At 43.6% G+C, this 24573-nt stretch overlaps 1 protein-coding gene across 1 annotated transcript; it reads left to right on the top strand.

Moving 5' to 3' along the window:
• Window positions 1-11510: 11510 nt before the first annotated feature.
• Snrpb (small nuclear ribonucleoprotein polypeptides B and B1) lies at window positions 11511-19038 on the top strand. The gene is made up of 7 exons (XM_031371889.1): window positions 11511-11675; window positions 13650-13801; window positions 15442-15553; window positions 16939-17091; window positions 17501-17639; window positions 17950-18075; window positions 18745-19038. The coding sequence occupies exons 1-7, from the start codon at window positions 11673-11675 to the stop codon at window positions 18753-18755; spliced, it is 696 nt and encodes a 231-aa protein (XP_031227749.1). The 5' UTR covers window positions 11511-11672; the 3' UTR covers window positions 18756-19038.
• The last annotated feature ends 5535 nt before the right edge of the window (window positions 19039-24573 follow it).

Raw genomic sequence — 24573 nt, 5'->3', positions numbered from 1 at the left:
TTGTCTGCCCCTCAATTAGATATCACTTTCAAACATGGCTGCTTTCTTCTACAAACTAACCTTACCTTCATTGTTAGAGATTTAAAGGTGTGTACTAAGGGTGTGTCTGTAGTCTAGCCAGATGATACTGTAATCCAGCGCATGTCTGCATTCCAGCTCGATCAGAGACCCAAGGAGGTCTTTGGATATTCCTGGATTAAACTTTCTCTACAGCTAAGTATGGTTTCTCATGCTCAATCTGTCAATTAAAGTGATAAGTGATACTGAAACATGGAGAAAGACTTATTCAGTGTGGTTACCTTGAGAAGAGGAACAAAGAAAGGTCATCTAGTGAATTCCCAAGACTATCTTTGGGGTACTAACCTAATGTTTAGGCATAAATAAAGGGCCAGAGCTATGCCCTGTAAGGTGGTCTGAGGAGTGGTCAGACTGTGTGGATCCCTTGATGTAGAGGAGGTAAGGTCCTCCTCTGGCTGGCACTGAGTCTCAGCTTCTCCCTCTTTAAAGCATGAGAGTTCCAGGGAAATTTTAATAGTCTGGAGTCCATTGCTTCAGTAGTCTGGTAATACAAGTGTCTCCCTTTAAAATATCTCTTTCTGTGGCCAGAATAGTTACATCTCATCAAGATCTGCCTTCGATTTTAGGTGATTTCAGCATGCATAGGTGTGAAACTTCTTGAGTTCATACACTTTGCAACTCAGGAGGAAAATCATCCACTGAGAAGAACAAAGCAAAGGTGAGTGCCACAGAGACTCAGCTTCCATCCTTTCAGAAAACTTCTTGCTTGTTTCTTAACACAAAGCCTTCACTCATTAATATTTGGTTTACACTGATTGCAGATTCAACTTAATAGAAATAAGCATTGCCTTGGTAAGTAGCCATACTGGAGGGGTGTCTCATAGAGTGTATCATCAGAACAGGGAACACCATTACTGCTAGAGCTAAAGTGCTGAGTGCTATATTAATTTTCTTTCATTATGTGATCAGAGGAAGGCCAAATGCACAAGAAAAGCAACTGATATAACGGTACAACACCAACTGAATGTTCCAGGGTAACACTAAGCTCTTTATCAACGGACACTTCTTGCATTAATTTGTTAATTTATCTCTCCAATTAAAAGTTTATATATATAATTAGCTATGGGTGTCTGCTTACTAAACACCCAATGCCACTCACAGAACCTCTTGTAAACCAGTACGGTGGAGGGATCCAGTTGCATGCAGGTGACACTTTCACTGGACAACACGATCTAGTGCTATCGTAAGGTTGCTGCTCTTCATCTGCCAACCACAGCAGAGAGGTCATCACTAGGTATTTTGTGGTGCGTTGGAGGAAGAGGCCAAGGAGATCTGGATGAAAGCAGCATGTTCTCACGTACTTTGAGGTGTGAAGTACGAGCAGGTTCTTAGACTTGTTGGAGTAGTGCTGGTCTCTCAGCCTTGCTTGATTAGCTCTAAAAGTGGGGCACAAGAAACCTGGCAGAGACTCCTGGGGTGGTTGCTGCCATTTCAGGCTCTTAGAGTGTTAAACTCACCCCCAGAATCTAATTCTGGGAAGAATACAGACTTCTCAAATCAGGAGACAGATGTTATCTGATAATAACAAGTCCAGCAACAAAACTCACAACGAAACTCATGGCCAGGTGCCAACCATGGTCTTGTTTGACGGTTATTTATTTTTACTTTTTGTGTATAGATGTTTGTCTGCATGTAAAGCTGTATACCTTAGAGACCAGAAGGTTTCACATACCCTAGGACTTAGAGTTACAGACAGTTGTTAGTAGTGGGTGCTAGGAATTGAACCTGAGTCCTTAGGATGAGCAGTCAGTGCTCCAAACTGTTGGGACATCTTTACAGTCCCAGGATCATGGTTTTTTTTGTTTTTTTGTTTTTTTGTCTGTTCATTCCCTCCCTCATTTTTCTAGGAGACAGGGAGAGAAAAAAAGCTCATAGTTCAGAGATTATGCTATTTCTGCCTACACAGGGGATAGAGACAATCTATAACTGGAATTCCCTCAGGGCAGATGTGTTCTGTAATATTGTACCCTACCAAGGAGTCACCTGAATCAGACAGGGGTCTTATTCCTATCAGTCTTCATCATGAGTGGACCATAAACAAGATACTGAAGGTTTTCTGTCTCTTCTTCAGCTGTCATATAGATGCCATTCTGTTATGACTTCTAGGGTCTCTCAGGGATTGAGATGCTGTGGTCATAACTGGGATAACCCCATTCCCATTATGGCTTTGTATTATCTTTTCCCAAAGGTTCATGTGTTGTAAGTTTGGTCCCTGACATAACAGTACTGTCGTGAAGTGGTTAAGAGGTAGGGCTTTATGGGAGAGATTGTAAGGTCATGGGTGTATATAAAGGGATGATATCAGCTGCTATAAAGAGAGCAGGTTATTATAAAGTGAGACTATGCCTCACGTTTGACCTCTTTTCCATATGCTGCTAGTCTGCATGTGATGTTATGTTATTATCCACCAAACATGGCTGCCCAAACTAATTGTTCACTGAAGTAAAGTGCCTACCCAACATTAAATGGGCTAAGAACATTCCAAATCTGAAGTTAGAAGGTAGGTGCTTTATGGAAGTCCTGATCACTGTCTCTTTGTTCATAGCTCCTACAGTGTGTCTGGCTTCCATTCTGTGGGTGCACAGGCAAACTTCTTGTCCTCTGTTTCTCTCTTTCCCATTTGGCTTTAGGAGAGGAATGGCTTCTATACTTCTATCACACGGAGCAGCACTACACCAAGCTGTGTATATTATCATCGATAACCCATAATTTGGCAGTAACCTGGTGCAGTTGTAGCAGACGTCCCACACAGGGAGAATTTAACAGCTTTAAGTTTCTTAGTTGCTTCTGTCACAACCCTCTGCTGATGTGTCATTTGGCATTCTGGAATCTACTTACACTCTGTTCCTATAGCTCTCTCTTCATTAGGAGACAAGCTCACCTGGCTGGCATGCTGGCATGGCGGTGCATCCATGTACACTGCTGGACTGGGTAAAGGAAGTTGACTTTCTGGGGAACAGGTCAACTTCAAAAGACAGATGTATCTGAGTAAAAGGACACCAAGTAGGCCCCAGGACAATCACATTTGGATTTTTGTCCAGAAATAGACTTGTCTATTTGGGGTTCTGCCTTGGGATATGTGAAGACCTCTGTCTAGGAAAAGTCTTAGAGGTCTCTTTGAAAATACAGGCTGTATTGGGACAGGTTGGAATTCCAGGGAGCAAGAGGAGGGAGCTTATAAAATTATATCATAGAATTCAGAAAAGTAAGAGACTCTTAATTACTCACAAGGATGTGGAGGTGTCTGTAGGTGACTTCCAACTGGGTGTCACCCCAAGATTTTCAAAAGGCTCAAAGAAATAAGTGCTTTAAGCTTCTAGCCATGGAGAGTCTTAATTCTGAACAGATGAATCTACAGTGACAAACATTGTACTGTTATAGAAATAATGTCTTCCCAGAGAAATCATTCTGCACACTTTGAGATTAATGAAGAAAAGCTCTTTAATGGCATTGTCCTGCTTGGGCTTTAATGTGCAAACAGAGCCAGCCTTAAAGGAAGATTTACTGACTTATTCACACCCCAGACTTGTGCATTCTACTTATGCCATCATCCTTCAATCTCTTGTTCAGTCCCAGGTCCCAGGTTACACTTTGAACAATTTAAACAGAGGCAGGAGACTGCAAGTCTGGCTGCTTGGGGAGATGGGAGATTTTATACAACACAGATATTGCCAGGATTATTTCTTAAGTACACCAGTGTTGTTATTTTCAAATAATTGTTACCTGGGTTATCCATCTTGCCCATCTGATGGGATTATACTTTTCCGAAGAGACGTGGGCCTTTATGGCAGGCCAGGACTTAACACTGACTGTGACCCTGCACTGCCTCCTTGAGCTGGAGGCATGTTCTTTGGGGATGAACTTAAAGGCTAGTGAATCCTAGTGAACAATCATTTACATCCTAGCACTGTAAATGTCACTTCTCTTTAATGGGCCTGGTTAGCAGACTACTTACCTCTGGGTTATTTGGGAGGCAGTGCTCCCTTAGCTAAATTCTGCCTTGTGACTTACTGTCTCCTAAGGAAATGTATCAGCACATTCTCTAACTTATGTTAATTCTATGCTTGAGTTTCTTCTACATCAGTAGCTTGACTATAGTTGCAGACAGACTACAAGGACTAAACAATTCCTCAGGGGGTGATCTGGTACAAAAACAGTCTAGGATTTCCCATGTGGAAGGGAACAGTGGCTTGTTTTCTGGACTCTATAACATTTCCCGGGATGGCTGTGAAGCCTTACTATAAAGCCTGTTGAGCCTCCTGAGGGATATGTTGAGAATGAACGAGGGTAAAATTGAGAACTATGGCAATCTAGAGTGGAAGCCAAGCTGCCTGCTGGGCATGCTTAGCCAGGTGTTGTGGGCAGGCTGAGCATGCTTAGCCAGGTGTTGTGGGCAGGCTGAGCATGCTTAGCCAGGTGTTGTGGGTAGTAAGGAGAACCAATTCTCTAGAGGGCTGACCAGGTATGGGATGGGTTACATTGGAAGAATAGGCAGAATCTGTGTCATCATACGTCTCATTCCTCATTCTTGCCTCCAGGTGGGAAATCCTAGTGAGAGCAATTTATTCAGCATTTTGGACCAATGTAGAACCTCAGGTGGTCCAGATCCATGATCTCTGTGTCTAGCCACCTATTTCCATCTGTGAACCAGGTAGCTTCAGGTAGGAAAAGTTGTGCCCTTCCTCCATCCTGGTGCGGGCTGATTCAGACCTTGCTCTGCCACAGCAGGCTAGCCCACCTAGGCTAGAGCTTTCTGACTTAGGAGAAATTCTGCTGGGTCTGCAGGTTCCTACAAGGAGCCACCACCTGCTGAGTTACTGAGCCTGCCTGCCTGACTAGCTGTTCCTGACTAACTAGAGTTCCTGATTAGCAACAAGACCGCTGATGAGGTGACATGATCCTGGCATCTAGGGGGATGGGTCCCCTCCTTTTATATACTCAGACTCCTAAGTAAACATTGGGCCTTGATCAGAAACTTGTCTTGGTCTCATTTTTATTCTTCTCTTGCCATCCTCCCACGTAGCCCCATCTTTCCATTCAGGGAACCCAGTTCATGTAGCTGGTGGTGGCTACAAAAAGTGACTTGTAAACATGGTGTAGCACTGTAGCTAATGTCAATCACTTCTACATGAGAATTCTACAGAGAGACCTCCAGGTCATGATCTGGCAGTAAGGTGACAGAGAGAGACCTCGGGGTAGATCGATCTGTCAGTAAGGTGTGTGTGTGTGTGTATGTGTGTATGTGTGAAAAAAAAGAGAGAGAGAGATAAGAGAGAGAGAGATCTGGCAGTAAGGTGTTGGGACTTCAATTCTGGAGAGTTCCTTCAAGTCTAGCTCTGGAGTTCTTAGGAGAAGAGACTGGTGTTTCTGATTCTGCTGACTCCAGTGGGAAACCCTTGAGTCTAAAGGACCCAGTGAAGTACTTCAGCTAACATACCAACCAAGACAGCCACTGTCTGAGGCGAGGCAGAGGAGACATCCCATGCCACCAGGTCTGAAGAGTTGGAGAGATAGACAACTGGGCCCTGAAATTTGGATAAAAGCCCCAGTGTTAGTGCTTGCTTTTATGCAGCAGAGTTCTCTATTTCTCTGTGGTCTGGATTTCTGTAGCAGTTGGTCACTGTGCTCTTGAGAGAGAATTCCAAAGGGCCACAGCAGTAGAGCAGTCAGGAGTTTAGTTAGAGAAAACAAGGAAGTGTGAGAAACATTTGTATCTATCAGAGGTAGTTAGCCGGTATTCCAGAAACCTCCGTGCCCTGTGATCTGCCTGTTTGCTAACCCCTAAGCATTCTGGAGACTTTCTGTTATGCCTTTCCCCTTTGTGCCCATTACCAATTGGGCCAGATTATAAGACAGTGGTCTCACCAATGGTGTCTCATCACAGCAACAGAGAAGTAACTAAGATGATCCTGAAACTAATGGTGACAGGAGTGGCCAGGAAGGGAGATAGCCCGTGCTTTCAGGTAACATTTACTGAGTGCTTGTAGAGTCTGACCAGGCTGGGCACTTGGTTAAGAGTGCAGTAAGAGCCTCTGGAGTCTCAGAGACTTAAATGGACCTGGGATTCAGACACGATAGTTCTCGACGAGGTGGGATCAGAACGGAGTGAGAAGGTATCCAGCAAGTAGGTTAAAGGGCTGTGAACCCAGCTGGCTGAGGCATGCCATGGATACCAGTGAGAAGAACTGGGACTGGAAGGCCAAACTGGAGGAGGTTAGGGCTGAAAATGTATCACGAGTCTAAAAGGAAAATAATTTTGCTGTTTACCACATGTACAGTTACCTAGAGAAAGACAGAAGATGTAAGAGCTTGTTCAAGTTCAGGGCTTCACCAGTCCTCAAGAGCACGGCGGCCTCTTTTCTCATTGGGTTCCTCATAGCCCAAAAGCAGTCAGGGTATTCGTCCTATTTTAAGCTTGACCTGAGCCTGACTTCCTTGGATGGAGGCTGGCCTGCCTTCACAAAGGAGAGAGGGGGACACCCTACTTTCAGTCCTCACCCACTTTGCAGAAAAGACAGGAACCCAGGGGAGGACTATATCTCTGTGGCCATGGGAACTCCCAGATGCAGTGTATAAGTGAGCCACAAATGGAGAACAGAAAAGGAGCCTTTTATGCAAGGCTGGGTTATTTTCTTTAAACTGAAATTATTTTGACATTTCTAATATTTTTTCATCAGTACCAGCTAGGCAAAACAAAACATAACACCAGCCCTACCATCTTGACAGTTTTTTCTTCTTTAAAATCATGGTGCATATATATGCATATATATATATATATATATATATATATATATATATATATATATATATGTGTGTGTGTGTGTGTGTATATGCACCATGATTCACACATACATACACACATACATACACACATACATACATACATATGTCTATACATACATGTATATGTGTATCTATATGTATAATTTGTCTTGACAAAATAGTATTTTTTTACTTCATATATGATGCACTTTAAATCAGAGAATGAGTCTGTGATCATTACTACTATCTCTAATTTTTTTAAAATCTCAGTTAATGTAGTGTTTGTGGGTGTTTTGCCTGTATGTCTGTGCACCATGTGTACACTTAGTGACAGAGGCCAAAAGCAGGTCAGATCCTTTCCTTGGCACTAGAGCTCTCATCTTTTTACTGTGTGGGTTCTGGAGATGGGTACTTAGTGTCTTAGGGTTCCATTGTAGTGAAGAGACACCATGACCAAGGCAACTCTTATTAAAGGCACGTGCCACCACCACCTGGATTTGTTGTATGAATGTTATTACTACTTAAAGGACTTTTGTCATTTTAATAGCCTAAGGTAAAAGTCAAAGGCTGGACCTTAAATCTGGTAAATGACCATGAGAAGAGGCATACTTGATTTCTGAGGTGTATGTGTCAACCTGTGAAAAGAGTCTGAGAATAAATATATTTTGCAACATTGAAGATGTACCTGGATAAACTAGTACAATGATAAAAACATCGAGATTGGATTTTACTACCGAATATACTGGCAAGGAAACTAGAGAGGGTGGAAAACGTGGAAGAGACGCAGCAGAGCACTGGAGAGGCACCTTGCAAATCAGAGTTGTATGGGATGAGCTGCAGTGGACTAGGATGCGTTTGGGAAGTCAGAAGCATTGTGGTTGTCTGGACAAAGTTTTATAGCAGGACTACATGGTGTCTGTAGTATTCTTATCTAAGCCCTGGCCTGTGGGCCTCTCCTGAATGACCTGGCCCAGGTGAATACCACCACTCCCCATATCCCTAGCTGCCTTTATTATTCTCATCACTGGATCCTTGCATTAGATACTTATTCCTTTGGTTTTGTTTTTTTCCTGCTCAGTAGAACACAGGCTTCTTGAAAAATGAAACTCTTCCCCAATAAAAATTCATGGTATCAGTAGTAAGTAAGTTTTGTGCAGCCCAGCCTGGCCGTGACTTTGCCATGTAGCTGAAACTGGCTGTGACTCCTGATCCTTCTGTCTCCATCACTCAAGTGTTGGGGTAGATATGTGCATGCACATGCCACATGGCTCTAAGAAAGTATTTTTAAATGCCTCAATGAATTATGCATCTGCTGGTGATGGGTAACCTGGGGACAAACAGCTTTGTCAGATGTCCCTACCTATATTTTCATTCTGATTCTGACACCTTGGGCATGCTAATTTATCCTGCTGGGCCTTCATGTCCCTATCTATAGGTTCATAGAAATGGGACAATGGAGATAGTTCGTAGAAATGGTGTGAAGTGGGCAGAGTTCTGAGGAAGTACCATGCTCTTGCCATGGTTGAGAAACAACAAAGAGACCAGTGCAACTGGAGACTGGTGAATGAGCAGGATGCTGAAGGAGATGAGAGGTTAAGGAGAGGGCAGGCTGGATTTTCCCATGAGTCCTGGGAAGTCAGTGGGTGTTAGAGGTCAGGACATGCAATCACCTAAGAGAATCCCAGGATAATTTAGAAGGACCCCTCTGTCTGCCCTGAGAACAGGAGTAAAGCAAAGAGAACAGTGACAGACTCATTTGGTAATCCAAGTGAGAGAGGCTGGTGGCTAAGGCTAGCAGTCACAGCAGTGGGGCCAATAACAATAATGCTAGGTACGATGACTGTGGGGGCTGGACAATTTCCTGACAGTAGACTACAAACTGAAGAAAGGAATTAACTATGCTTCATGTTGTCATTACTTTGTTCTGTTGTTTATTTGTTTGTTTGAGAGAGGAGCCTGAGGAGCCCAGGCTGGTTTCCAACTCCTTGTGTACCCATCTCACTGCCTGAGTGCTAGGATGGTAGGCATAGTTTACCAGGCCCAGTTTATACAGTGCTGGGGATTGAACCTGGGGCTTTGTGTGTGCTACACAAACAATCTACCCAGCGTGCCACAGTCCTAGCACCATTCCTTGTTTTCGTAACTTGACAAAACTTCTGAGATGGGAAGAGAATAGTAATAAGGCCAAGAATTCAGTTTTCAACATGTTAAATTTAGTCTATCTGCTGGGCAGCTATTAAGCAAGTGGCTTTATATAAAAGACCAAAAGTTAGAGAAAACAAAAACAAAAAAACAAGGTCAGAGGAATAAAGAAAGTTCTAAGCATATACGCAAGGATTAAAAAGTAATGGAGCCAAATGAGATTAATTCATTAATTCATTAAACAAACATTTCCTAAGCCCTTTATGCTAAGCAGTAGTCTAAATAATAAACAGCTTACAAAGAAAAATCCATACTGTAGCAGAGCTTACATTCTAATGGGGCAATAAAATAACTTAAAAATATATGCAGAACTCTCTTTTTTTTTTTTTTTTTTTTTTTTTTTTTTTTTTTTTTTTTTTTTTTTGGAGACAGGGTTTCTCTGTGTAGCCCTGGCTGTCCTGGTACTCACTCTGTAGACCAGGATGGCCTCGAACTCGGAAATCCGCCTGCCTCTGCCTCCCAAGTGCTAGGATTAAAGGCGTGCGCCACCACCGCCCGGCTATGCAGAACTCTCTTAACCAGGTTCCAGTTACTTTTGGTCTATCAGTTTGAAAATACTAAATGAAAATTCCAGAAATAAGCAGCTAATGTTCTATGTTGTGCACCGTTCTGAGTAGCACAAAGAAATGCTGTTTTTGCCTTAACCATGAATTGTGCAGTTATCCACGCTGTATATGCTACCCACACAGCAGTCATCCCTTTGTGCAGGTGTCCACGCTGTATATGCTACCCACACAGCAGTATTGGGGCTCACCACATTGGCTGGCCTACACTGCAGTACTGGTGTTCAGATAGTTCCTATTATTATTTTTTTTTGTTGTTTTTGCTTTTGTTTTGTCTTGTTTTTGTTTTTCAAGATAGGTTTTCTCTGTGTAGCTCTGGCTGTCCTGGAACTTGTTCTATAGAGAAGCCTGGCCTCGAACTCACAGTGATCAGCCTACCTCTGCCTCCTGAGTGCAGGGATTAAAGCCACCACCGCCTAGCTAAATCCTGTTTTTGTTGTTGTTTTTTTTCCCAATAATTTTTTTAATTTACTTTACATCCAGATCATAGCCCTCGCTCCACCCTCTTTTCCCAGTCCCACCCTTACAAATCCCTCACATTGTTCCTGGCCCCCCATTGCCTCCTTCCCATACCACTAATGGTCCCAAGGGAGGATTCCAATCTCCGATGGGAAACTAAATAGTCATTGGAGGTGGATGGAGAGAGGAAACTGGGTAGGGGAGGAAGAAGTGAGAAAGGGAACGGGTGTGTGTGTGTGTGGGGGGTGTAGGGGTGGGGGTGGGGAGTGGTGAACTGGTGTTGGGAGAAAGCTGGGAGTGAGAATGGAAATAGGTGTGTGGCGGGGAGGAGTTGGGGTTTTTCTCTGGTGACTAGCTGGAACCTGGGACAGGGAGGATACAGGGAGTCTATGGAGGTGACTCCAGCTGAGATTCCTACCAGAGGGTCTCCTGTAGCCAGGCAGGATTTCCAGAGGCCGGAAGGGGACATCAATCCATACATAAAACCTTCAACCCAAAATTTGTCTTGCCTAAATCCCGGTTTTTAAAACACTTGATTAGTGATGCTGCCAATTCAAAGGTACCAAAATATACTTGCTTTAAGTGAAAAGGATATGCATATCGTAAGTATGCATATGTAGAAAAAAATAGCATACTGTGACTTGGGGAGTTACTCGAGAGTCTTGGAAGGTATGCCCCTCTAATAACGAGGGGGACTACGGTTTAGCATGTCAGATAGCAATCAATATTAAAGAGAGAGAGAAAAAAAAACAAAGCAAAAAGGAAGCGCGAGGAGCTTAAGAAAGTTGCAATTTTTTTTTTTCTAGAAAGAATGGTCAGGAAAATCCTCACCAGGACTGTCATTTCTGTTTAAAACCTGGGAGTAAGGGCGTGAGGGTGTGCATATACCTGCGAGTCTAGCGCTCCTGATGAGACAAAAGCAAATTACAAAGAGTAAAGAACATTCCATGCCGCAAGAGACAAGCTAGAGCAGTGGCTTCCTAGAGCGAATTCACAAGAGTGCTGGGTGAAAACCGGGGTGGGAGTGGGGTTCCCCGACACCGGCGTGTAAAACAAGCTACTCCAGTCGAGACTTAAGCTGGAAAGGCATATGCCCTATTGAGGATCCAAGGCTTCCAGTTTGATGTTTGCCACCAAGTTTAATGGTGTACGCCAGCATCTGGTACTAAGAACGTTGTGGGGTAGGAGGATCCGAAGCTCAAGACCGAGTGAGACCCAGTCTAAAGCAAAACAAAACGAGGAGGAAAAGCCCCAAAAGATCAAAACTCCACCAAAACCAAAACAAAGCAAAAAAATAAAAAACGAGGAGGAAAAGCCCAATATAATCAAAACAAATGGGGGGGGGGGAACTCCACCAAAAACAAAACAAAACAAAAACAAAAAGACCAAACAAGCGGTCAGCTGATACTAAAGCCCCGCCCCCTCACTGGCTTCCAGAGAGCGGAACTCCAGGGCTGAGGCCGGACCGGAAGTAGCTTCACAAGCGGCGGCATTTTGCAAGCTGCATTTCCGTTAGTGGCGGCGGCGGCGGGAATCCAGCGGCTGGCTGGCGACTAGGCCTCTGTGGAAGCGAATCCGGCGGGAATCCGAGCCATCTGAGCCGCCACCATGGTGAGAAGGCGCGGGCTGGCCGCAGGGCGCTCGGGGGTGCGGAGTGGGGCGGTAGCTGGCGGCGCCCGTGGGTTGGAGCCGAGCCGCCTGTGGCGGAGGTCAGGGTGGAAGCCGCTTAGTCCCAGCGCCGAAGGCCTGGACTTGCCGAGAGGCTGCGCCCGGGTAGAGGGGAAGGCCGACCCGGGGTCGTCTCCCGGGGCCTCGGTAGCCTTAACCTTGTGCGTTAGTGTGTGCCCGGGCTTTTGGAGCAGGCGTGAGCCTCGGGCCGACCGGGGAGCGCTGGTCGAGACGGATGAGTAGCGGAGGTCCCGGCCCGAAAGCGGAGTCTAGCCGCGGAGGGAGCGGGAGGGTAGAGGAGAGTGTTTGCAAGCAGAGCGCAACCTTGCTGCTCATCCTTTTTATGTTGGGGTGTGTCAGGCGCTGGGACTGCACCCTGAAGTAAGTTCTGTCCTCACTTGGGTCCGTTTCTGGCCAGGCAACCCTACTAATACTCACTATGGTAGCTTAGCGTTAGGCAAAAGTAACAGCAGGGGGAGGGGCGAGAGCGCCTTCTCCAGGAGGTGGTGGGCCCCTGTCCAGAGCTGACTCCGAAGTGATCCGTTTAGGGGCCTCCACCCCTGGAGGGAGAGTTAGCAGACAGGAGAACTGCGAGAGCAAAGCAGTAGATGGCGAGAAGTTTCCAGGGGCCTGGTTTGCTGAAGGCCCAGCCTTGCTTTAATCCTGTTGGTAGTAAAATACCGCTGCAAGATTTTTCGCAGGCTTAATGACCTTAAGTTTTTAAAAGTCAGTCGGGGAAAGTGGCTGTTGCTTGAAATCTCAGTTTGCTATTTGTAATTTCTGTACTCAGAAGGCAGAGGATCCTGATTTTGAGATTATTAGTTTTGGCTACAGAGCAAATGTAATGAATACCTCAAATGTCTCTAAAACATTCTAGTTGTGTAGCTGAAGAAACCCGAGGTGGTGAAACAGGATATCTTTTTGTTTTCCCCCCTTTGAGGCAAGTCCTTACTTAATCTTCAGCCAGAGTAGCCTATTTTACCAGTAGAAATGAATGATACTGGGTCCAATTTTGAGGATCAAGTGAAATACATAATCTCTTGCAAGGGCCTGGATATACTGGGAGTATCCAATAAAGTATTAGCTGTTACTAGGCAAGTGGACGGATGCATGCAGATTGAGAACAGAGTTATTTAAGGTGATTAAGCAGAAACTACAATCTGAGTCTTAGGTTAAGGCTGGGTAATGCTCACAGGAGTGAACAGAGTTGCAGTTCCTGGTAGAGAAGATACTTGGGTAGATAGGGGTGGCATAATACCAGTTAGATTTGTGGGAAGCCGATATGTTTCTAAGAGAGACAGGTATCTCTCTTCACCTGTGTATAGGCTCCCCTTTATTTTTGCAAAGCTACATTGGAAGTCAGGATAGAAACTCGTTGCCTTAATTAAAAATTAAGGGTAACAAGTTATATATCAAGAGTATTAAGTATCTAAACTAATTAACACTACCCAGAAAAGTTAACCCTATAACACAAAGCCCTGGAGGCACACTAACCAATTCTTGATTTGACTCCATTCTTGGCTTTCCCAGCGGATTCACTTTCAGGTAATAAGCTTTTCCTCAAGTGGATTTTTGGTGCCAGTCAAATTCCAGTTCTTAGTTGTTTTGATGGATTTAGATACTCATAGCACTGAGTCTGCCATTTAGTTTGGATGGATTTGATGAGTTTGTGTCTTCTGATGCAGACACAACATAGGCAAAGTCGTTATAGTCTGGGGGAAGATGATTTTTTTAAGGGACTAGAAGGTTACTGGGCAGAAGTCTCTGCTGAAGCTGGGTGATACAGAGATTCTTAGGTAAAGACTGGAAGACAGCTGGAAATTGTTGAGACTTTAGTGTGTGGTGGAAGACTTGGGAGGGCCAGACGTGTGTGCGTGCAGAAGAGCTGAGCCTGCCTGATGCCTTTCTTCCTTACAGACGGTGGGCAAGAGCAGCAAGATGCTGCAACACATTGACTACAGGATGAGGTGCATCCTGCAAGATGGCCGCATCTTCATCGGGACCTTCAAGGCCTTTGACAAGCACATGAATTTGATCCTCTGTGACTGTGATGAGTTCAGGAAGATCAAGTAAGGAGAGGGCTGTAGGCTGGGAGAAGGAACTGAGGAGGAAATGGATGGGATGGGTGGGCCGGGTTTGGGATGGTGATGCACCCAGTGTTCTTGGTTGCTTATGGGACCATTGACCACTAAGACATCTTCCTTAGTCCAGCAAACCTTGCACTCTGAGTCTAGCAAAGTGGAAGTTGGTGAGGAGGGCTGCTAGGCTTTTAATTACTCTGATTTTGCATGCCCCTGGGTACTGGGGTAAAGGGCTCTCATGTTCTCCCCACAGGTGTGTGAGGGGGGAGAGCTTGATTTTCTGGCCCCATTACCTATTTGTAAAGCTGTAGCCTAAAGGGCTCTCCTAATGCGGCCTGGTCTGAAACTGCTTTAAGAAGCCTCTGACCCTCTTCAGGGTAAGTGCTCTGCTCCCCATGTGGGTTTGGGGCCAGTCATTTTTGTTGGCATTTTCTAAAAAAATGGAGATATTTTCTGGTTTGCTGCAATTCTGTAAGTTACTAGCTAATTCAGGCCGGTTAAACAAAGTGGTCTAGTTCAATCTTGTTTTATATATTCAGGACATCTTGAGGCTCAGCAGGTGGTGAGCCTTGTCTTAAAACACTCTTGTCCTATGCAGCATTCATATTATATACTGACTGAATTCCCTTAAGGTCTTTTTGAGATTGTTTTCTTTGTGGCCCAAGATCAAGTATAGAATAAAAATGCAGAGATGCCTGAGTGCCTGATAGGTATTAGAGTAGGGTGAGCAGATCAGTGTGGAACTTCCATTTTAAAAACAAAACTGGTTTTCTGGTTTAAAAGAAAATGTTGAAAAATGTTTTTTAAATAAAGTTAATGAGAAAAACTTGACTACCTATTTTTTTCTATTATGGAAAGCCAATATAGGCTTATTTAACAAGCCAGTATAAGCTAAGGAAAAATAAAACCAAATGTCTTATTAAAAATCAGAATATTCCGTCTTTATGGCTTCCTGCTCCCATCTTGTAGTTAGTTTTCCTAGTTCACACTCATCCCATTCATCGACTGGTGGTTTGTTTGGGGTGGGCTCTGGTGTGAGGTCATCCTGTGAAAAGTCAACATCTGTGTGTGTGTGTGTGTGTGTGTGTGTGTGTGTGTGTGTGTGTGTGTGTGAGAGAGAGAGAGAGAGAGAGAGAGACAGAGACAGAGAGAGTCAGAGAGCGCACACGATTTCTTCCCTTTACTCCTTCTGTTTCTCATAAGGCGAAGGGAAAATTGTAGGCCTTGAGGTTGAATTGTACACTGCGTGGGTGTGGGGCCAGTGGCATTCACTTTTGATAAAGAATTGTTTGGCCTGCCTCTCATGGTAATGGCTAAGATGGCCAGGAAAGGGTTTGCCATTAGCTGTGGGGGTATCTTTGCCGGTGCTGACCTCTCTTGCTGCTTGTCCTGTTTCCTGGTCTTTGTATCTTCTTGGCTTGGTAGAAAACAGTTAGCTATCTCTATATGAGATCACTTAGCCTGGGATACTGTCCAGGAGACCTGTTTTAGAAAGTTTATGTGCCATTTGTCAGATTATGTAATATACAGCCTACCTCGGTGGTTCCTAGACAGGTCAGGTAAACCTAATTGTTCCCTACCATCTAATACTTGCCTTTTTTTTACCCTTCCAAAAAATTAAATTTTAGGCCAAAGAACTCCAAACAAGCAGAAAGGGAAGAGAAGCGAGTCCTTGGTCTGGTATTGCTTCGTGGGGAGAATCTGGTCTCCATGACAGTAGAAGGACCTCCTCCCAAAGATGTAAGTCCTTCTCGAATACCTGTCGAAGGAAGGCCCTCATGGGGGCCGGGCTCTGTCAGGTACTCTGGCCGTGCACCCCTTTACAGATAATAAATGAAATCATAAAACAGCTACCTTGCCAGTGAGTGGAGAGAAAGCTAGAATTCGTGGCTTTGACCCCTATCCCCAGAGGAATCCTAACCATCAGGGGAGCTGCCTGAGGGCTATATTGGTCACTTGCAGTTCTGTATAAGTATGCAACAATTAGTGAAGAAAGGGGCAACTGTAACTATAATCTCCAAAAGATTAATTTAATATAATTAGCAGTCCTGCTGGGTACTGTGGTGCAAGCCTTTAGTCCCAGCAGAGGCAAGTGATTATGATTTCAGGGCTGTCTCAAACAAAAACAATAAAACAGCTACAAATAATAGAATTTAAGAATGCTTTGTTTGGTAGTTACAGAACATTAGTATTTGTTATTTTTATTACCTGTGGTTCGGGGATGTTAGTGTTTTATTTAATCATAATAAGAGGTTTTAGTTTGCTTCTTAAGTTATCCTCTCCTTATGGATGAAATAAACTGAGTTTTAGCTTACCTAAGATTTCATAGCTAGTAAATGGTAAACCTGACATTTGATCTCAAATGTTCTTGGTTCTATAAACACCAACTATGTTTATAAATAGAGCTCTCTAAAAAGAACCTAGCCAAATTGTTTTCTCTTTAAGACATTGCCAACCAGGAGAATATTCTTAGCCTGTATTTATGTGTGTATACATCTTTTAATTTTTGCCGTGCTTGGGTTGAACCCCGGGCCGTCATGTGTGCTGGGCAAGCACTCTGCCACAGAATTGTAGTAGCTTCAGCTCCCATGTTTATTTTTATTCACACACATGGTTTGTATGTAACACATGAAAAATATTGTCCTGCCTTGTAATTTTTACAAATATTTTCAGTTCCCTCTTGCTTTAAGTCCTGCTAATGACTCTGAGGTAGCCTCTCAAGTGAGTACATAGTAGTTGATCTCACTCATTTCGTTATTTTAAATTTTACATTATAGCCTTTCTCATTTGTAAATGTGTATCAGAGGTGTATTTGGCCGCTGTCACTTACGTATGTGTCTGTTGCCAGGTCAAGTGCTATGTTTACTAATTGAGTCTTGAGCTTTGACTCTGGCTTTTATTGTTGTGGGAAGGAATGTAGGTATTGAGTGGCAGGCTTCTCTAGATTTAAGATCTAGTTTTTTTAAGGGGTGATAGGTTCTTGCATGGAGAAGGAATGGTGTTGGTATATATAGTTAGTGCTGTTTAGATGCCTTATAGATCTGAGAGGTTTAGGCAGTGCTATTCCAAATGTACTTAGAATTCTTGAAGGTACTGAGCATTAAAGCATCTTTCTTTTTTTTCAGACTGGCATTGCCCGAGTGCCACTTGCTGGAGCTGCTGGGGGGCCAGGCATTGGAAGGGCTGCTGGCAGAGGAATCCCGGCTGGTGTTCCCATGCCCCAGGCTCCTGCAGGACTTGCTGGGCCAGTCCGAGGTGTTGGAGGGCCATCCCAACAGGTGAGGTATTGGAGGAGGATTACCAGTTTCTAGTAGCCAAAGGGATAGGGGAGACTACAGCTTGGGGAAGAGTCTAGAATGACCAGTCTCATTATAGTCATGATTGTCAGGCTCTGTGAAGAGATGTACAAAAGGTATTACAAAAGGTAAGCTGAACTTAGCAGAATGCTCTGTCACATTTTTCTTTCCATGTCACCAGTTTAAATTGAAAGTACAAGTGCTTAAATTGGATTGGGAACCCTTAGTATTAATATCAGGCCAAGAGGCTGGAAATTGAGCATTCGGGCTTCCTGATACATGACTTTTACATGACAGTTTGATGGCATGAGCTGTAGCTTTATGCTCAGGGCAGTTTGGGAAAGTAGGAAGATGTACTGAATAGTGCTTTAATACCTCTTTGTTTTCTTAGGTGATGACCCCACAAGGAAGAGGCACTGTTGCAGCTGCTGCAGCTGCAGCCACAGCCAGTATTGCAGGAGCCCCAACTCAGTACCCACCTGGTCGTGGGGGCCCTCCTCCACCTATGGGCCGAGGGGCCCCTCCTCCAGGTGAGTATCATCATCAAAGGACACTAGTACTACCTAGTCACAAAATGCCTTAGCTGGATTCATGATGAAATAGATCCTTGACTGAAACTGATGATGAGTTTGTGTAATTAAGCAGGATTACTCTGAGATCCAGCCTGGCTGACTGAACTGGGAACTAGCTGGACAAGAACCATTAGGAACTCCACTCTGGCTCAGAGGCCACTTTGCTTGTAGAGGCTGAGAGGATGGACTAGGCCTTCTGACTTCGTAGATAGCTCTGTATGTTTCCTTCCATCTTTTAGAAAGTCACCTGAGCTTTTTTCTCTTTCAGGTATGATGGGCCCACCTCCTGGCATGAGGCCTCCCATGGGTCCCCCAATGGGGATCCCACCTGGCCGAGGAACTCCAATGGGCATGCCCCCTCCTGGGATGCGACCTCCTCCTCCAGGCATGCGAGGTAAGTGCCTAAAACACTGAGTTTGGCTTCTTTTTCTAGAATTTACTAGGGCAGGGACTGGAGGTTTGCTTTAGACCACATCGATTTTGGGGCCTCAAATTCAGGCCTCAAAAATGAGCTCTTGGAGGACAGCTATGTCCAGAAAGTATTGAGGAGAGGTAAGCTTTTAACTGGTTGGCCTTACCTTCCTAGTGGAACAGAGGTGTGTTCATTGTTCAACCCAGAAGCCCTTGACGTAAGATGCGAGTGTCTGAGATCACAGTAGAGACTGTCTGATGCCCTTGGCTAATTAAAGAGTATCTCTTGCTGGGCATGGTGGCTCATGCTTTTAATTCCAACACTCAGGAGGCAGATGGATCTCTCATTTTATAACCAGCCAGGTTGCGAGGCTCTGTCTCCCCCAGAGGGCATCTTGCCTACCAGCCCTGTGTTCTTTCCATGAAGTCATCACAGTAGGTCTTAAGATAAATAATGGTCAAATTTTATGACAGTTTTGTCTTATGTAATTTGTAGTTTTTTTCAGACATAGCTCCATCAAGTCTAGGAGTGTCTCCAACTTAGCACACTGTATGTCCCCGTAGTCACTTGATAGTTATTTGCAGAGTCGGGAAGTTGGGGGCTTGAGTTATAGATTAGGTACTGACTAAAAACCTGTTTCTCTTGCTTTAGGTCTGCTTTGATCTTGGCACAGCATTTTGTCAGTAGCTCCGAGGAGACTTGGACCCTATTCCCCAGGGTCAGGTTACCACAGACCTGTTTGTTTGTTATGCTGTTCATGGAGTCTCGCTGGATTGTCTGGTTTCCCTTTCAGGGCCCCCTCCCTGGGAAATGTGCCCTCCCAGGCCCTAGACTCATCTTGGTCCTCCTCAGCTCCTTGCCTGTTTCCCAAAAGGCTGTACATAGTCCTTTTTTTCTGTGGCCTATGAAGCTGGTTTATAATAAACTAAGAGACTGTTATACATATACTGGATACATTCATTTGTCTTTAGAGTGCCTAATAGTTAGAAAAGGTTAGCTTGGAAATTCTAATCCTACTTTTAGGTGTTTCCCACTAATATTTTACTGTTTGGACTAAGAAAATTGCAAAGGTGAATCAGAATGAAGCTTTTTGCCTATCAGTTTGAGGAAATAAATATGCTGTTAAGTGTTACATCCTTGGATAGGCAGATCTTTATGAAACAAACACTAAAAATGAGAATGCTCTTGAGGGGTTGTGGGTGGCTACTGTTTATACCAGTGTCAATCTGAAAAGGAAATTAGTATTTCAGTTGGGATAGTGAATTAGAGTTCTCTAGAACAGAGCTTACAGAATGAATTATAAAAGGGGTTTATTAGACTGGCTTATAGACTGCAATCCAACTAGTCCAACAATGGCTGTCTACCCAAAGAAAGTCCAAGAATTCAATAGTTCAGTCCTCAAGGCTGGGTATCTGTTTTCAGTATTCACCACAATTCCAAGGAAGTGGCTCTCTTGCCAGCAAGAGTAAGAAGGCAAAGAGCAAGTTCCTGTCTTCCATGTGCTTATATAGGTTGTCAGCAGAAGGCCCAGATTAAAGATGGATATTTACTTCAGAAGATCTGGATTAAAGGTGGATCTTCCTGCTGGGTGGTGGTGGCTCACACCTTTAATCCCAGCACTTGGGAGGCAGAGGCAGGTGGATTTCTTAGTTCAAGGCCAGCCTGGTCTACAGAGTGAGTTCCAGGACAGCCAGGGCTACACAGAGAAACTCTTGTCTTGGAAAACTAAAAAAAAAAAAAAGAAAAAGAAAAAGAAAAAAAAATGCCTCAGGTGCACCCAGATGCTTGGGGTTTAGTTAACTGTAAAGTTAGTCAAGTTGACAACTAAGATTAGTGATCACAGATAGCAACCAGAAGAATGGGCAGCAAAGAAGTCTAAGGTCTCTGAAAAGGAAGAATTGTGAAAGGAAATGAGGAAAGATGTTTTATGTTCATGAGTTGGAACATGATTATTAAGCTAGTTATACCACCTAAATGGATCTGATTCTTTTAAATCTAGTGGAATAGTTAAAAGAAACATACTAATTTTGTGTGTGCCACAGGGAGCCTTGAATAGCCCAAATCTTCAAAATTAGATGTTTAAGGTCTAGGTAAATGTCAAAGCTGTGATAGAGCATAAGAGTGGCATCTAGGCACGGACTGTGAGTAGAGATGGGAATTGAGAGAGAAGCCCTGGATTTGGGAGGTAAGCTTGACAGTCATTAAAGAAAGCATCCCAAACAAGTAATGTTGAGACAGGAATGACCGCAGACCTCTACCTCACTCCATTCTCAACAATCTAGAAAAGGTACAAAGATGGACTGATTAAAGGAATACAAATCATTATTCACTACATCATTTGTGATGGTGGGTTTTTAGGTTTGACATTGAAAGCATAAGCAACAACAACAGCAAAAATAGGTGCCAGGGACTTTAGAGTTGTGAAGTTTAGTGTACCAAAGTATGCTAGCAATGTGAAGCAGCTTAGAGGGGAAAAATACTTGCAAATCAAGTGACTTGAAGGAAAATGGAGTCCTAGCATCCAATGCTTGCCACTTGTCTGGGTGTTGGTTCTGTTTTTTTGTTTTTTATATGGTCAAAAATATTTTTTTTATATTAAAGATAATTTATGTGTGAGTATCTTGGCTGTTGTATGTTCCTAAGTGTACTTTCCCTGCCCAGTGTCTTCAGAGGCCAGAACAAGGTGCCACACCTGTGAATCACTGTTGATGTTAGGAACTGAACCTAACTCCTCTGCAAGAGCAGCCAGTACTGTTAACACTGCACCATCTCTTTAGCCTAGTTTTGTAAAATTATATTAAATTTAGTATGTATATGTGAAAGTGGACCATGGTGTACACATAGAGGTCAGAGGACAGCTTGAATGTTTGATTCCTTGGTCTCACATCAAAGGGTCATCAGGCAAGCACTTTGACCTGTTGAACCATCTTAACAGCCCACAAAGAGCTTCTCTTTGTTATAGTCTTGGGGATGAACCTAAGGATCTTGACCATGCTTGGTAACTGCTCTCCTGCTGAAGCCATGTCCTCAGCCCTCTTTACATTGAGACAATGTCTAAGCTACCCACTTTAGTTTTGAATTTACTTAATTCAGACAGACCTTAAATTTAGTCCCCCTTGCCACTTCCTGAGTAGCTGGGATTACAAGGCTGTCAAAAACATCCTCAGATCTTTAAACATAATGATGAGGGATGTACCACTATTAATCAGTTCTCTGCCATTGGACAGTTAATGTACTTTTTTCACTAACAATGAGATAGCTGAATCTTGCATAAATATTACCCTATATTTAGCTAATTAAATGGAATTTGAGGCAAAGGATGTAAACATTTTAATTATCAAGAAAGTTGATTAAAGTTAATTACCTTGAAAGTTGGAGTCTATTTACCCTGTTACATGTTAGACACAACTGACAGTTTACTAGGTCCTCCTTAGAATTGGTAATTATCAAGAAAAAAAGTCTACTGTGGCAGTTGAAAGTTGGTATGCAAATTATGTATTGTTATTTTGCACTATGAAATTAATTTCATCTATCGTGTTGAGGAAAGGATTGTGGAGATTTGTGTCTTTATAATGATGGCCACTGGGTAAACAGGAGTGGGAACACTTTGGGAATTCATATTCTTGGTTTCTTTTTAATAACCACAAGTCAGACAGTCATGACTTAGATTGTATGGAAAAACTTTGAATTTTCCAAATTATTAGCAATATTTATGATTTAAAGTCCAACGTTAGAAAGAAGTAAATTGCTGAGTCCAGGTGCATCTACCAGTAATCTGTCTCAGGAACTAGTTGCTTATGGGAAGAGCCTGCTTTAAGAGAAACAAAATGAAAGGGAAAATTTACACTGAATATCACTCAGAGACTTTTAAATATGCACATCACCTAGTTTTGAAAATCAAATGCATTTAAAATGATGAACTTGGAAAGGTCCGGATCCACCAGGAGGCAGCATTGCTCTGTGAGGAAGACTTGCACTGCGTGTGGGCCTGGATGCTAGGAATTAGGGTTGTGTCTCTCCATCTTTTTTCCCTTGCTTTAGGAGTCAGATCTGTAGTTTTAGATTTAGCTACAGAGTTGTTACTCTTGTGTATGTTATATCATTGTTTCTGTTTAGTAAACCAGTGTTTAGCTGGACATCAAAGGAAAAACACACCCTTTGTCAGAATTCCTTATTAAGGGCTGTAAACATTGCTTCATTACGGAGTGGGTCAGACTAACAGACTAAGAATCAGTTTTAGGTGGGGGGTTTTTTAGTAAAGTTGAGTATACACATATTCTGTGATTTAGCATTTTCATACTAAAATATATGCCCAATATTGACAGTTTCAAAAGGACACATGAGAATATATACAAAGCTGTATTCACAAATTGGACAGTACCTGAATACAACTTGTATATTTGTATAATGGAGCATCTTACACAGTGGGTCTGTAACAACACATGGAAGTTTGAATCTTCTCTACAAATTGTCAAGTAACAGATGTCAAAGTCCAAACTCAAAACATGTGAACAATGAAATTCTGTTCACAAGTATAAGAACTAACTTCTATAATAGAGGACACTGGACTGGATATCTTGACACAGCACATGCAGGGGACTGGTGATGCTTTATTCTTGATCTGAGTCCTGGTTCTCCTTGAGGGAGGAGAGAGAGAGAGGAAGAGGAAGAGGGGAGGAGAGAGGAGAAGAGAGAGGGAGGGGGAGAGGAGAGGGGAGGGAAGAGGAGAGAGGGAGAGAATGAGAATGAGGGAATGAGACTATGTGTGTGGGAATGTGTGTGTGTTAATCTGTGATGGAATTAAGTTAGCTGTAACTTGTTTTGGTTGGTTGTTTTCAGACTGGTCTCAAACTCATCTTCCTATTTCAGCATCCTGAGTGCTGCATATTTCTGACATGAATACATTTCTGTGTGTACATAGGCCTTTAGGGACTGAAGAGCAAGACAGCCAAGGGCTCTTGGGGGCAATCTAAAGAGGAGTGCCATCATGGGAAGTGTGTTGCTATCCAGATGACACTGGCTGGTATCTGTCACTCTTGCTATGTGCCCCTAATGTAAAACAATGCATTTATCCACATATATTTATTGAGCACCTACTGTGTGTACTAGATACCATTTCTAGTCAACTCTCCTGGGTGCACAAGAGCGAATAGAACAGAACAAGCTCCTGTACCTGAGGGTCTGTGTTTTAGTGGAAAATGAACGGTTATGTAAGTGAGCGATGCTGAGTCATGGTAATCACGGGAGGAGACGGGCTGTCTGGAATACAGTTCTGCTTCATTAGAGTGACTGGAAAGGGCCCTCTTCATGAAGAACAAGACGAACAGACGCCTGTAGGAAGCTAGGGGACAGGCCATGTATGTTTGAGGGAAGCGGAGAGAGCTTGCCACTCAGTACAGAGACTGGTCTTGCTATAGAACAGCTGGAAGGTTTCCTGTCAGCTCCAAATCCACTCACCCCTTTTCTTCTTTTTCAGGACAGTTGTTTAGGTTTGTCAGTAGAGGGTGCTGGAGAGACATTGTTAGAAGAGACTGTCTCTTTGCAGCCTTGGTGATTTCTCTGGTACCAAAATTTGGCAGGAAAGAGGGCTTTTGTAGTGCACAGTGGGCACCAGCCCTGGGCATCTTCCTCTGACACACTTGGGTGGTGTCACGGGGTCTGTGGGAGCTTTCTCAGCAGTCATTTCCTCTGGCAGATTTGTAGCAAGTTCTGATAAGGAGATGCCACAGTGGCTTCTATATTGAGGCATGGCCTCCCTGTCCAGCTAGGCTTGGTGGTGGTGGATGGGGGAACTGTACCCTTCCTTGAACACTGTCTCAGCCATAGCCATGATAGCTGCTCTAGAAGCCTGCACTTTTGCTCTTCGCTGGAGCTGTTTCTAACAAATCACTCCGTAGCTCCTGTTTCCCGAAGACACCTGGCTGATGCAGCCACCCAGCTTCACAGCTGAACTCAGAGGAGCTAGGGAACCATGAGAGGCACTTGCTTTCACTGTGAGTGGGATGGATGCCTATGAGATAGAGTGTCCTGGGAAGGGATGGGGGAGGCTGAGGGACACAATAAGGTCCATGGATGAGGTCACTGCAAAGTTCCCAACAAGATGATGGCATGAGTCCCAGTGGAGGTGGTGATGACAGGAGCAGGGTCTGGGTGTCTGTGAAGGTAAACGGATAGTGTTTATGGTTGGAATTATTGAGGTGAAGAAAAAAATAGGGACGGTATAAACTCAAGGCCTTTCACCTTAACAGATGGAAGAACGGAGTTTCCATTTGTATTTAGATGAGACAGGGACAGGAATCTGAGATTCAGTTTTGGATAGATAAAGGGTCTTCATCTTAAAATGGACTGACTTAGGAGTTTTTGGACTTTTTTTTCAACTAGTGTATAAAAGCCATGTGTTTGGTAAAAATGATGTTTTGGATTTCAAATTTTGACCTGCTCCTAGTCTAGTGTGTGATGCTGTTTGAAGTGTTGACAGCA

Source organism: Mastomys coucha, unplaced genomic scaffold (assembly GCF_008632895.1).
Source record: "Mastomys coucha isolate ucsf_1 unplaced genomic scaffold, UCSF_Mcou_1 pScaffold15, whole genome shotgun sequence".
In the NCBI taxonomy this organism is placed as follows: domain Eukaryota; kingdom Metazoa; phylum Chordata; class Mammalia; order Rodentia; family Muridae; genus Mastomys; species Mastomys coucha.
Note: the sequence above shows the minus strand (reverse complement) of the source record. Positions and strands in the feature narration are given on the sequence as shown.

Bases quoted from the DNA above. Each gene is read 5' to 3' on its own strand.
- Snrpb (XM_031371889.1), top strand. The intron at 15,554-16,938 runs GTAAGTCCTTCT...CTTTTTTTTCAG, and splicing joins AAGGACCTCCTCCCAAAGAT to ACTGGCATTGCCCGAGTGCC. The intron at 17,092-17,500 runs GTGAGGTATTGG...TTGTTTTCTTAG, and splicing joins TTGGAGGGCCATCCCAACAG to GTGATGACCCCACAAGGAAG.